This window comes from Aythya fuligula, chromosome 24 (genome assembly GCF_009819795.1).
Source record: "Aythya fuligula isolate bAytFul2 chromosome 24, bAytFul2.pri, whole genome shotgun sequence".
In the NCBI taxonomy this organism is placed as follows: Eukaryota; Metazoa; Chordata; class Aves; order Anseriformes; family Anatidae; genus Aythya; species Aythya fuligula.
The window spans coordinates 2,571,325-2,583,968 of NC_045582.1; the positions used below are offsets into that span (position 1 = coordinate 2,571,325).

General features: G+C 63.4%; 2 protein-coding genes across 2 annotated transcripts; one reads left to right on the forward strand and one right to left on the reverse strand.

Annotated features, from left to right (window-relative positions):
• Positions 1-4,361, reverse strand: P3H4 (prolyl 3-hydroxylase family member 4 (inactive)). The gene is made up of 8 exons (XM_032202744.1): positions 3,882-4,361; positions 2,061-2,210; positions 1,593-1,764; positions 1,381-1,509; positions 1,125-1,270; positions 955-1,038; positions 697-838; positions 1-604 (listed from the first exon to the last, which is right to left on the reverse strand). The coding sequence occupies exons 1-8, from the start codon at positions 4,359-4,361 to the stop codon at positions 594-596; spliced, it is 1,314 nt and encodes a 437-aa protein (XP_032058635.1). The 3' UTR covers positions 1-593.
• A 1,554-nt stretch (positions 4,362-5,915) lies between these two features.
• FKBP10 (FKBP prolyl isomerase 10) lies at positions 5,916-12,100 on the forward strand. The gene is made up of 10 exons (XM_032202952.1): positions 5,916-6,130; positions 7,756-7,901; positions 8,457-8,646; positions 8,788-8,933; positions 9,012-9,201; positions 9,467-9,612; positions 9,710-9,899; positions 10,072-10,214; positions 10,355-10,518; positions 10,814-12,100. Exons 1-10 carry the CDS (start codon positions 5,937-5,939, stop codon positions 10,997-10,999), a joined length of 1,695 nt encoding a protein of 564 aa, XP_032058843.1. The 5' UTR covers positions 5,916-5,936; the 3' UTR covers positions 11,000-12,100.
• The last annotated feature ends 544 nt before the right edge of the window (positions 12,101-12,644 follow it).

The window sequence follows — 12,644 nt, forward strand, 5'->3', positions numbered from 1 at the left end:
CAGCCACGGGATCCTTGCTGCAGCCCTGGGACCCCTGCTACAGCACCAGGACCCCTGCAGCAGCACCGGGCGATGGGCTCTGAGGGGGTCCAGGGCTCTGCGAGCTGCTGGTGGGATGCTGGAAGCCCCAGGGCAGGAGCCCTGGATGAGCTCCAAGGATGCACAGGACCCACGTGCGTCGCACCCAGCGCAGGGAAACCCACTGAACGCCTCGTGACAGCACAAGGGTTGGGTCCTGACCCCCATCCACGGCTCCTGGGGAGGAGCCGAGGGGGACGGCAAACCCCAGTGCTGCAGGGGACCGCCAGCACCAAGGCTCCTGGGGACACCGGGGATGGGTGGCTCAGGGGGGCACCCTGCCAGGCACGGTGGTGCGGAGGTGCCACCGCTCCACCGCTGGGACTGGGGGCAGCGGATGTCCAGGAGGCAGAGGCAGCCCTGCGGTGGGCACCAGGCAGGATCAGCCCTTCCCGGTGAGCCTGAGTTTTTGTGCAGCAGCTGGCAGGAGCCTGAAGCCTGGCGTCCCCACGATGGCATCGCTGGGCCACCACCATCCAGCTCCGTAACGGCCGGGGTCCCCTTCGCCTGGCTCATCAGAGGTTCTCTGCAAACAAGGAGGGCTCGGTGGCACCGGGGGGCAGGCAGCAGCCACCCCACGCCCCCAGGCACGACCCCCCCTGCCCCGGCATCAGGAACCTTCGTCAGCTTTGTCCCCCTTGGTCTTGGGCTCCTGCCACCACTCCGCAAAGAAGCCTTCCTCGTAGTCGCCTTCGCCCTCAAACTCGCCGTCCGAGGGCAGGTCCCGCGGGTCCGGCTCCTCGCCGTCATCCACCTCCATCTGCAGCACAGGATGGGGAGGGAATGTGTGCCTGCTACGGCCCTTTTTGGGGTTGGACCCCCCAAGGAAGGACCCAAAAGCACCCAAAAGTGCCCCAAGCCAGGGCCGTCACCTACCTCGTCGTCAGCCTGCAGGTACTGCCTGGCGAAGTCCAGCATCTTCTTCTGGGCGGCCGTCCGGTTGTAGTAGCGCACGGCTTCCTGGGCACAGGAAGGGGAGCGGGGGCCACGTCAGCCCCACAAAATGCCCAAACCACAGGGTAGGGGTCTGGGGGGATGTCTCTCACCGGCCGGGGCTCGAAGTCCTCCTCCTGCAGGTGCCAGCGCTCGCGGTGGAAGCGGTAGTAGACCAAGTTCTGCTGCATCACCGCATCGTCCGGGTCGAAGAGCATGTAGCTGGAGACGCTGCGCACCGCATCCCGCACGTCGTTCACTGCGGGGAGCAGCAGCAGCATGACGAGGGGAAGGGTGACACAGAGGGGGGGTGACTGACACCAGCACACCCCAGGGGTGCAGCCCCCCCAGCTCCCAGCTGGCACTCACGCTTGTAGTAGGCGAACTGCAGGTAGTGGTACATGGTGGCCACGAACTTCTCCACGAAGTAGCCGCCCACGTTGGGGGTCAGCTCGGTCTCGCAGTCCACCTTGCACTGCAGCACGCTCACAAAGTGATCTGGGGAGAGGTGTCAGAGGGGGGGTTTCGTGCCCCAAACCTGCCCCCAGCCCCACCGCTCGCCCACCCACCCACCCACCCACCTGCGATGGCGGGGTAGAAGTCCTTGAACTCCTGCAGCTCGTAGGCACCCTCGCAGCCAGCCAGGCAGTCCTCGTACGCCTTGTAGTACTCAGCCAGCGCCTGCTCCATGTCGGCTGCGCTGCTCCGGAAATCCCCGTTGTTGTACAGCTTCACCGACCGCACGAAAATTGGCTGCAGGGGACCGAGAGGGCTCTGCTCACCTCCTTGCCGAGCACCAAGCACGGTGCCCAGCCCCACACCGGGTGGCACAGACACCAGACCTGCCTTGCTCCCCTGGACACTGCTTCATCCAGGGCATCAGCCCCACGGAGATGCTTTTTTTGGGGGGCAGGAAGGTGGGCGAGCCAGGGCTCAGCTGGGATTGATGCCTCTGGGTTCAGCAGGATGGGTTTTGCCAGCCAGGCACGCGCTGAGCTCCCATCCCCACGGGGTGTCCCTGTCCCACCCCAGCCCCGTCCCCTCCTCACCTCATAGGGCTGAGCCTCCAGGTCGACGAGGTACTCGTCCACATCCACCATTGTCCTGTAATAGTTCAGGTACTTCAAGGTCATCTCGTGCTTGGGGTTCTTCTGCAGGAAGGTGTGGGCAGCGGACACGGCTTTCTCGATCTTGTTGGACTGGGGAGAAGAGGAAGAGCTGATGGGGGGAGGCATGGGGGACGGGCTGGTGGGGGCAGCTGGGGCAATGCTGGGGCTGTGGGGGCTCAGCACCCAGCACCAGAGCCCAGACAGAGCCCCAGGGCTGTGGGGCAGCACAGGGAAGTGGCCCAGGGCAGAAGGTTGCTCCTCAGGAGGGGACAGCCCAGTGCCCACGGTGCCAGCTCCAAGCCCAATTGTCCCATGGCAGCAGGGGCTGGGCAGGATGCAGGACCACAGACAAGGCAGATAAATCCAGCTGATGCAACTGCTCCTGCTGAGACACGCCAACCTCTCCCCATGCCCATGGTGGGAGCAGGGATGGCTCAGCTCCCTTGGGGACCCCCGTGTGCCACCGGCAGCGATCCACGTGGCTCGGGTTTGTCCCACGTGTCCCCTCTCCTCCAACCCTGCTGCCAGCCCAGCGAGCTGCCCCCACTCTTCCGCTGCTTTTCTGAGCTCTCAGGTTGCAATTTCGGGGAATTGAGATTGGGGGAGGTTGGACAACGCATCCGTTACGTGGATTTTAGCCAGAGCAACCGAGAGGAAAACACATTAAGTATCTAGGCCAGGCTGTCCCTCGTCACTGCCAGGTGAGGGGGGCAGCAGCGCTGAGGACTAAAGCAGCCTCTGCACCAGCAGCCAGCCCAGCCCGCGGCACAGCAGGGGCCCAGCACACTCGTGGCATCTGGGGAGGGAGAACAGCTTTGCCAGAACAGCTCTGGCAAAGGAGGACACCTCAAACCGACCCCTCCACGTGTGCACCGTGAGCCTGGGCACGCGCCTCTCCCCAATGGAGCATCCCGACACGCGTCCTGCAGCGGTCACAGCACTGCTGGATCTGCCAGCTCGGGCCATGCTCCACCAGCTGGGACAGCCCCTGTGTCCCCCTCCCCAGGCAATGCTCTGCCCCGCTGGGGGACCTTGGGGACATCAGGTTCAGCGCAAACACAGGAGGCAGAACGTAGGCACTGCTGACCTGGAGAAATTCCCAGGAAAACCTCTCCGTGTGGGCCAGGGGCACCCACAAAAAGCTGTGCTGGGGGATGCTCGTACCCACAGCAGGATGGGGGACACGGGGAGCCCCCAGGAAACCCCCAGAAGGGGCTGTGAGAGGAGGGGACCAGGGCCATACAGGGCTGTGGAGGGGGGCAGCCACGAGGGCCCCCAGTTGCAGGCACACCCCCTCACATCCTGCCTGATGCGTCCCAGATGCCGCTGACGTGCCACGGTGCAGGGGCAGGATGGAGGAGCCCGGGGAGGGGGGATGCCAGGCAGGGGGGGTACGGGGTGGGGGCTGCAGGATGGGGAGCGCAGCGGGATGCAGGATGGACAGGAGCAGGATTTTGGGGGTGCAGAGTGGAGATGCGGGCCGGGGCGATGCAGGATGGGGGTGTCCATGGGGAGGTGCAGGATGAGGGGCGCAAACTGGGGGGGTGCAGGGCTGGGCTGTGGGACAGAGCTGCAGAATGAGAGGCAGAGGAGGGGGCCATGCAGGACGGGGTGGGGAGAGGAGGCGAGGGCAAGACCAGAGCGCTGCAGGACGCCCACCCCCAACCCACAAGAGCAGGGCAGCCCCCGGCACCCCGCGCACCCCCTGCGCGCCCCGTTGCGCGGCATTTGCGCCCTCCGCGGGACGCCGCGCCGCCTCACCTTGAAGAGCGCGTAGTGCAGGTACTGGTAGGGCAGGCGGCGCTGAAAATCGCGCAGCGTCTGCGCGGGGGGGTAGCGCAGCTGGAAGACGGGGAGGCCGCGCTTGCAGGCGCGCAGGCACCCGGCGCGGCGCAGCAGCCTCCCGAAGAGCTGCAGCTCCCGCTCCCACTCCCACTCCGCGGGGTCCCCCTCGGCGAGGGGGTCCTCGGGGGGATCCCCCTCGGCCGCGCAGCGGCGGTGGCAGTGCGCTTCGCTGTCGCGCAGCAGGCGGTGGAGGCGCAGGCTGGCCTCCAGCTCCCGGGCGCTCTCCGCCCAGTGCGCGCCCGCGTATTGCGCCAGCGCCCGGGCGTATGCGCGCTGCAGGGGCTCCAGCGCGGCTGCGGGAAAGCCGCGCACGCTGTACTCCTCGTACTGCGCCGCGCACGGCTCCTCCGCCACCGCCACCAGCAGCAGCAGCAGCGCCAGCGCCGCGCCGCCCATCCCCGCAGCCGCCGCGCAATGCCCGCGCAGCGCCCCGCGCAAGGGGCGGGCAGGCGGAGAAAGGGGAAAGGGGATGGGAAGGAAGGGGCGGTGCGCCCCTGCCGGGCGCGCAGGGTCTTAGTGCGGCTCTGCGCGGCTGGCGCAAGGCCCGCGGGGGCTGCGCGCTGCGCGCAAGGAGGAGCGAGGGGTCGGGGAGGTGCTGGGGGGGGTTGCGCCCTCTGCTGCGCCTCCCCGGGGATGCGCTCGGAGCGCGGGGTGCCGGGGTGAGCCTGGGGGCTGCAGCTCCTGGGAAGGCTCCGGGGTGCGCTCGGGGCTGGTTTTGCACAGCGCGGACCCCCCCCAGCCAGGCTGTGCCCTGTGCTGGTTTCGCTGCTGGCTAGTGGCGAGCTGGAGGCTGCTCGCCCTGCGCCGTGCCAGACCCCAGGGCTGAGCCGTGCCAGGCCTCGGCACGGCCACGCTGGCCCCAGCCCAAGCCCAGAGCTGTGCTGCTGCTGGACAGTGGCTCTGAGAGCTGCGGCAGCATGGGGCAGGAGCCAGGGAGCTGCTGAGATTTTTGGCTGTGGAGCAGAGGCCGTTAGCAGTGCCCAGCACCTCCCTGCAAACGAGCAGCTCGCCAGCACGCCAGCTGGGATGGCAGCCCCCTGGGATGGCAGCCCCCTCAGTAAGAGCTCACTTGCCCCAGAGTCAGACCCTGACCCTACTGTGTCGTGAGGAGAGCCCCAAGTCCCCCCAAGCCATGCCGAGGTGGCTCGGCCCAAGCACGAACCCTCAGGGACCCACAGAGCACCCTGGGTCTGGGCTCAGGGCAGCTGATGCTGCTCTGCTTGAGCCTCTGCTCTCAGGAGCCTCTGAGAGGCTGGGATTCAGTTCAGATCCAGAACCTGTCATATTTGCTACCTGGGGCTTGCAGAGGGCTCTTACCACAGCACCAAGAGTTTGGGGGGACAGCGGGGATGTGGGGCAACACATACATGTGCACTCAATGCCGCTCCTATCTGTGAAAGTCTGCTACAGGGACAGTTTCACATTTTTAATCGTTGCCATTCAGTAAAAGATCTGCCAGCAGCAGACTGAAGAGCAGTAGGTGTTATTAAAACCGTTAATTCCTTGTATTTACTATTCCTTAAGCGCGAGGGAGTGGGAAGCAGCATCCTGCTGGGAGGAGCGCAGGCAGCACTAGGACCCGGAGCGGCTGCTGGGATGGGACCTCCAGCTGCACAAACTTTCTTCCAAATAGGTCTCTTCAGCTTTTTCCTTTGCAGAAAGAACTGCCTAGGGAAAGAAAAAAAAAAAAAAAGAAAAGAAAAAAAGGGGGTAAAAAAAAAAAGTCTTGACATGGAGCTTTGCCGCTGTGACTTTTTCCGCCTGCCCCGCTGCAGCCGGCTCGGGGAATTGCCCCGGCGGTGCAGGGGGGAGGCTGGCGGAGGGCAGCACGGCTGGGCCCCGTTACACGTGTACAGAAATGCAGCTGGGCCGGGCTGAGCTCGCATCGGCGCGGGAGAGGGGCCGGGGAGGCCCCACCTCTGCGCCTTCCCCTCCGCTGAGCCTTTCCACCGGCCGCAGCCTCCCAGCGCCATGGCCTTGGGCAGCTTCGTCCTCCTGCTGAGCCTCCTGGGGGTCCTGGGGCTGGGCGACCCCGGCCCCCTGGAAGACGTGGTGATAGACAGATACTATATCCCCAAAATCTGCCTGCGGGAAGTCCAGATGGGGGATTTCATTCGCTACCACTACAATGGGACCTTTAAAGATGGCAAAAAGTTTGACTCCAGGTATCGCCCTTGGTTCTTTACCAGCTGCATGCGGCCGCCCCACGCGCTGGGGAATCCTGCATGCTGCCCCCAGCCCCCCCGCGTGTCCCCCCCATCACGGCCCCAAGGGCCAGGGGATGCCTTTTCCCGTCAGCCCCCCGCCTGCATTGCTCGGTGCCCCACAGCTTGGACCCCGAGGGGGGATTTTGGGGGTGCTCATGGCGGGGCTGAGACCGGGGTGGTCCCAAGGGAGCTACTGAGGATGGCACAGCCCGGTCAGGGCTGCAGCCCCCAGCCCAGCCCCATTTCCAAGCCCGCAGCCCCCGGGTGCAAGCCCGTCTCAGGCAGGGGCAGGATCAGGCCCTGGCTGAGATGCTTTGCACTCCAGGCGTGTGCTTGCATGTACTGCACAGGCAGGGAAAATACCTGAAGCACTTTGAGACGTGGCAGCGGCGAAATCCCTTCGTTACCTAACAGGCTTTGAGTCTTGCTGGTCATGGATTTCCTCGGTCTCTGCACCCATCCTGCTGTGCCCACCCTGGTTATAAACCTGGGTTTTGTTGGCACAGCTCCTGATCTGCACCAGGGCGAGGAGGGGTAGGATCAGGGCACAGGGCAAAAGCACAGGACCAGAGGGGGCTGTGCTGGAGCTCAGCCCCAGCCCAGCTCGGGAACAAAAACTTTCCAGCTGGGCATTTTTCAGACCCCTGAAGAGCAGGGGGATTCTGCTCCTGGCTCAGCCTGTCTCGATTTTCTTGCAAGCGTGAACGGGAGAGAAAGGAAATCAGCCACGGGCTGCCCCTCCTGCTGCTGCACGCCCCAAACGCGACGGGGGCCTGGGGAATTTTGCTGCTAAAATAATTCTTTGTCCTGAGCACTGCAGCGTGCTTCCAGGAGAAGCATTCCCAGCACATGAAACGGGATAAAGGGCTTCCCTTTATCTGGAACGGCCCCCAGTTGCTTCCCGGAGCCTGTGTTTTAAGATTTAAAAAAATAAAAAATAAAAAAATAAAAAAATAAAAACAAATTTGCAGTTTAAAAATGAGGCCTGGGACTTCTTCTTTTCTCCTCACTGCAAACGTGGCACACGCCAAATTACAGGGAAGCCACAGCAAGCCCGGCAGCGCGCAGACCTCCGGGCCAGATTGCCGTGCAAAATTTGCGAGGATATTTGAGTGTTCAGCCCCAAATAAATTCATCTCCTGCCTCCTCTGCACCCGGGGGGCCTGATCCTGCACTCCCCCACCTCCAAGGGTGCAGGCCAGAGCCCCGGGGGTGTCGAGGGAGGCAGCTGCACCACGGGCAGGGCAGGATTGATCCCTGGTTGGGGTGGGGGGACCCCGATCCCAGCGAGATGGGGGAAGAACTTGAGGCTGGTGCCCTGAGACAGGGCTGGGGGATGCTTCGTTACCGTGAATTCCAGACCTGGGAGAGAGCCCAGGGTTAGCAGGGGCACCACAGAGCTTGCCATCAGCCTTGCCACGGGGTAGGAGATTTGGGCACATTTTTGGCTGAAGGAACATATTTGCAAGGCTACAAATTCAGCGCGGGTGCTCCGGGCGAGGCGGAGGGAGCTGCTCAGCCCCCGTGGGTCGCAGCCTGCCCTTCAGTACCCGGTGCTGACGGGTCTGTCCCTTCGCCCCCAGCTACGACCGAGGGGCCACGGTGGCCGGCGTGGTGGGCGTCGGGCGGCTGATCACCGGCATGGACCGGGGGCTGCAGGGCATGTGCGTGAACGAGCGGCGTCACCTCATCGTGCCCCCCCACCTGGGCTACGGCAGCATCGGCGTGGGTAAGGGGTTGCAGGGGGGTTGGATCGGGGCAAACCCACCAAGCTTGCATTGGAGGAGGGGGATGGAGAATTGGCACCCACCCAGCAGGCGCTGGGGAAGGATGGAGGCGTTGGGACACTAAATGGTGAGCACGAGTGGTGCCTGGGCAGGGCTTTGCAGGGAAGGATGGTCTCTGTGCATGCACCGTGCTGTTTCCAGGGTGGACGTGGGGTTAATGCCTGGTTTCTCTGCAAAGAAAACCCCACAGCAGCATTTGGGGCACCCCAAAAAAGCCCAGCAATCGCCTTCCCCCTTGCACTAATGGCTCCGTGGAGGTCCCCAGCAGGGTTTGAGCTCAGAGCTGCACCAGGCAGGTCGGGTCCCCATCCACCAGCACCCTGCAGGAGCTCAGGGACAACAGGCATCAGGGGACAAATGTCCCCCCCTTGTCCTGCTCAGGGGAGGGGGGAGGATGCTGCAAGTGCTTTAAAGCTCTGCATTTGCATGCAGCAGGGCATCCACCCTTGCCTTTCCCTCCCCTAACTCTCTCCCTGCCCTCGCTGCTGCCCCTGTAGCGGGGCTGATCCCCCCGGATGCCACCTTGTATTTCGACGTGGTCATGCTGGACATCTGGAACAAGAACGACAAGCTGCAGATCACCACCCTGTCCAAACCCGAGCACTGCAACCGCACGGTGGAGAACTCGGACTTCGTGCGGTACCACTACAACGGCACGCTGCTCGACGGCACCCCCTTCGACTCCAGGTACGGGGTGCCGGCACTGGGAGCACTGGGAACGGTGGGGACCGGGGGATTCCAGCATGGGGCAGGACTTGGGAGCCCCCCTTTCAGGCTGGGGGGTGCTGGTGCAGGCCCAGAGCTGTTCTCCTCGTTCCTCCTCATCAGCTACAGCAAGGACAGCACCTACGACACCTACGTGGGCACCGGGTGGCTGATCAAGGGCATGGACCAGGGGCTGCTGGGCATGTGTGCCGGGGAGAAGAGAAGCATCATCATCCCCCCGTTCCTAGCCTACGGGGAGAAGGGCTATGGTAAGCCAGGCATCACCCCATTGCTCCTGCTCGGGGAACGGGCCCCCCATCCAGGCTGAGCCGTGCCCCCCTCCCCAGGGACCACGATCCCACCGCAAGCCTCGCTGGTGTTCAGCGTGCTGCTGGTGGACTTCCACAACCCCAAGGACGGCGTCTTCCTGGAGCACCTGGAGGTGCCGGCGTCCTGCAAGCGCAGGGCCGTGACCGGGGACTTTGTGCGTTACCACTACAACGGCACGCTGATGGACGGGACGCTCTTCGACTCCAGGTATGGGGGGCGAGGAAGTGGCCCCATGGGGGGACGCCCCCGTGCACCCCTGGTCCTCTCCCACCCCGCGTCCAGCAGCAAGGAGAAGCTGGAAAATCCCAGGGGAGTTGGGAGGAGAGCGTGGTAATGAATTGGGAAAAGGATTAGGAAAAAAAAAAAAAAAGTAATTACCAAATGGAGCGAGGTTTGGTGGGAGCAGGGCCACGTGCTGGGTGCTCGGGACACTTCTCTCACCCAACAGCGCCGTGGGCTTCTCTCCCTGCAGCTACTCCCGAAATCACACCTACAACACCTACATCGGAAAGGGCTACATCATCCCCGGCATGGACCAGGGCCTGCAAGGGGTCTGCATAGGGGAGAGGAGGCGGGTGGTCATCCCCCCCCACCTGGCCTACGGCGAGAACGGAGCAGGTGAGGGGACCCGCAGCGTCGCCGCGTTGCAGGGAAAGGTTTTTCCCCGCTCCGTGCTCAGCCAGCTGAGATCTCGCTGCTGCTCCTCCTCTTCCAGGGGACAAAATCCCCGGCTCAGCCGTGCTCATCTTCGACGTCCACGTCATCGACTTCCACAACCCGGCTGACCCGGTGGAGATGGAGACCGTGTACCGGCCCGAGGGCTGCAACGTCACCACCCGCAACAGGGACTTTGTCCGCTACCACTACAACTGCTCCCTGCTGGATGGCACCAAGCTCTTCTCCTCGTGCGTGCACCGGGATGGCGGCGGCACGGCCACGGGGCGGCAGGGTGTGGGGGGGGGGGTGCAGGATTTTGGGGCATGGGAGGGAAAAGTGCAGGATTTGGGTGTGCGGGAGGGAGCCTGCTGGGTCCAAGGGGGTTTCTCAGCCACGCCGTCTTCTCTGTGCCCCCTGCAGCCACGACTACGGGAGCCCCCAGGAGGTGACTCTGGGGACCAACAAGGTGATCGAGGGGCTCAACAGAGGTCTCCTCGACATGTGTGCTGGGGAGAGGCGGGTGCTCATCATCCCCCCGCACCTGGGCCATGGGGAGAGCGGAGGTAGGGGCACCACAGCCACGTCTGCCAAGCAAACCCAGGGTTTCTGAAACCCTCAGCATCTCTTCCTCGCCTCTTTTTTCCTTGCTGGAGGCTGGAAGGCTTTCGCCCATCAGGTGCAAGAGCCCTCGCTTGTTTTGCAGCCCGGGGGGTGCCAGGCAGCGCCGTGCTCCGCTTCGAGGTGGAGCTGATCTCCATGGAGGAGGGAGTTCCCGAAGGCTACCTCTTCATCTGGCACGGGGACCCGCCGGAGAACCTCTACGAGCAGATGGACCTCAACAAGGACGGGCAGATCCCCGCCGATGAGGTGCCCAAACCTCGCGGGGGCTTGTGGGGTGCGGGAGGATGTGGGGGGCACGGGGAGCCCACCCCTGGGGGCAGCACCCAAAGGATGCTGCTGATCCCAAACATTTGGAAGCGCTGGGCAGGAAAAATGCCCAGGCCTGGAGCATCGCTGCTGGAAATGGGGAGCAGCGGGGCTGGGGCAGTGGGGGCAGCCTCTTCTCGTGTCCCTGCTGTTGCCCGGAGCAGAGCAGCATCCCATCCCATCCCATCCCATCCCATCCCATCCCATCCCATCCCATCCCTTCTCCCTCCTGCAGTTCTCCACCTTCATCCTGACCCAAGTGGCAGAAGGGAAGGGGCGCCTCATGCCCAGCTCCGACCCCGACAAAGTCATCGCCGACATGTTCAAGAACCAGGACCGCAACCAGGACGGGAAGATCACGGCCGAGGAGCTGAAGCTGAAGTCGGATGAGGACCAGGAGAAGATCCACGAGGAGCTGTGAGGTGCAGCCCCCTTTCCCCCCGGGGACAGGACTGCCCTTTGCCATGCCACGGCCGGGCTCCCCAGAGAGCCAGCTGGGAACCTGCCCCTGCCCCTTGCAAGGGGGAAAAAAAATCAACAAAAACCAATATTTTGCCCCCCCCATTGTTTAATTGAGGGGGATTTGATGTGTTCCTCACGGACAGGAAAACTCACCAGCCCCCAGGTAACCCGCCCAGACCAGAAGGTGGGAAGCACCCAAACTCTTGGGCATCTCGGTGCCCCCCGGGGGGGGCAGTGCCTGCATTTCCCCACCCTGCCCCGTGTCCCCCCACCCCCTCGAGCCTTGCCCCACGTCCCCTCTGCTGCCGGTTCTGCCCCCAGCCCTGCCTCGACCCCTCTGCTCTCGGTGCCCCGCGGGGGGGTCGGGGCAGTGGCACCCCCTCCCCAGGCTGTCCCCGAGCTCCTCTCCCTTGTCCTTGGCCAGCGACTGCACCTCCTGCGATGCCACAGGGAAGGGGGGAGCTTCCCCTCCATCTCCTCAGCCGTATTGCTGGAGTTTAGGGGTGTTTTTTGTTGGTTTCTTTCGTTTTTTGTTAGTTTTAAGCACACTTCCATACCCATCTTTAAAGGAGAAGAGAAATAAAGAGGGGCCTTCCCTGCTGGTCCCTGCTGCTGGCCCAGCCTCTGCTTCCCCTGGGACACGGGCTGGAGGTGGCTCGGGTTCCCAGGATCAAACCCTGATGCCCCACGGGCATCCCCTGCTTCGTGTCCCTTGGGACAGCCAGGATGAACCGCTGCCAGCCTGGAAAACAGGGGAGCCTCCCCGCCACGGCCCCCAAGGGAGCAGCAGGCTGGTCTTCATCCTCCTCATCCTCCCCACCCCACGGCCGCAGCCAGCAGGGATGGAGAAAAATCAGCCCCGTTTGGTTCTGACGCCTAAATGCAGCTAATTTAACGGCGCTCTCAGGTCTGTCCCAGCACGTCCCCATCCCCTCCCCACCGGCTCTGTGACCTCGCAGAGAGATTAAAACAAAGTGAGTCCAGAACTGTGCAAAGGGTCGGAGTGAGCCCCTCTAACGATGACAGGGCACCAAATAAACGATTTTGACTGGTTTCCAGATTTTTTCCCTCTGTGTCAGGTTACTTTGCAATGAGACATCCGCGTTTGGCCGGGCAGTGGTGCAAGGAGAACTCACCTGGGTCTTTTATTTCATCTTAGAGAAGGAAATCTGTGCTGCTCACAAATCAAATGTTCTCAGCCCACACGGAGGGCAATGAGCGAGCTGAGGGCTGGACACAGAGCTCACAGGCCAAGAGGTGCCACCAGTTACATGCTGTGGACTGGGGCTGGATCCTAACCTTCCCCACGCAGCCCTACTGCAGCTCACACCGCGAGGTGCAGGTCCCTGCCATCAGCACAGCAGGGTGGGATGAGAGCAGTTTCCCACACCAGGGTCTCAATTTGCCGCTTGCCATCGGGGCTGTCAAAGAGTTTTCCTCTTCATTAATTTCACCAGAGGCTCCACAAAAATAAAAGGGCTTCTTCCTACCGCTCCTCCAAGAGCCCAGAACGAGCCCAGCAGTTTCGGATGGAATCACCCTTACCTAAAATGCTCCCCAAAACGCCCCACACCGCAGCTGGCCATTCCTCCCCAATCCCACCC

What these genes read in the sequence shown, in the direction of transcription:
- FKBP10 (XM_032202952.1), top strand. Translation starts at nt 5,937, where the DNA reads ATGGCCTTGGGCAGCTTCGTCCTCCTGCTGAGCCTCCTGGGGGTCCTG. An exon ending in CTACGGCGAGAACGGAGCAG is followed by an intron (nt 9,613 to 9,709) that starts GTGAGGGGACCC and finishes CTCCTCTTCCAG; the next exon opens with GGGACAAAATCCCCGGCTCA. An exon ending in GGCACCAAGCTCTTCTCCTC is followed by an intron (nt 9,900 to 10,071) that starts GTGCGTGCACCG and finishes TGCCCCCTGCAG; the next exon opens with CCACGACTACGGGAGCCCCC.
- P3H4 (XM_032202744.1), bottom strand. Translation starts at nt 4,361, where the DNA reads ATGGGCGGCGCGGCGCTGGCGCTGCTGCTGCTGCTGGTGGCGGTGGCG. An exon ending in TGGAGGCTCAGCCCTATGAG is followed by an intron (nt 1,765 to 2,060) that starts GTGAGGAGGGGA and finishes GGTCCCCTGCAG; the next exon opens with CCAATTTTCGTGCGGTCGGT. An exon ending in ACCTGCAGGCTGACGACGAG is followed by an intron (nt 839 to 954) that starts GTAGGTGACGGC and finishes CCTGTGCTGCAG; the next exon opens with ATGGAGGTGGATGACGGCGA.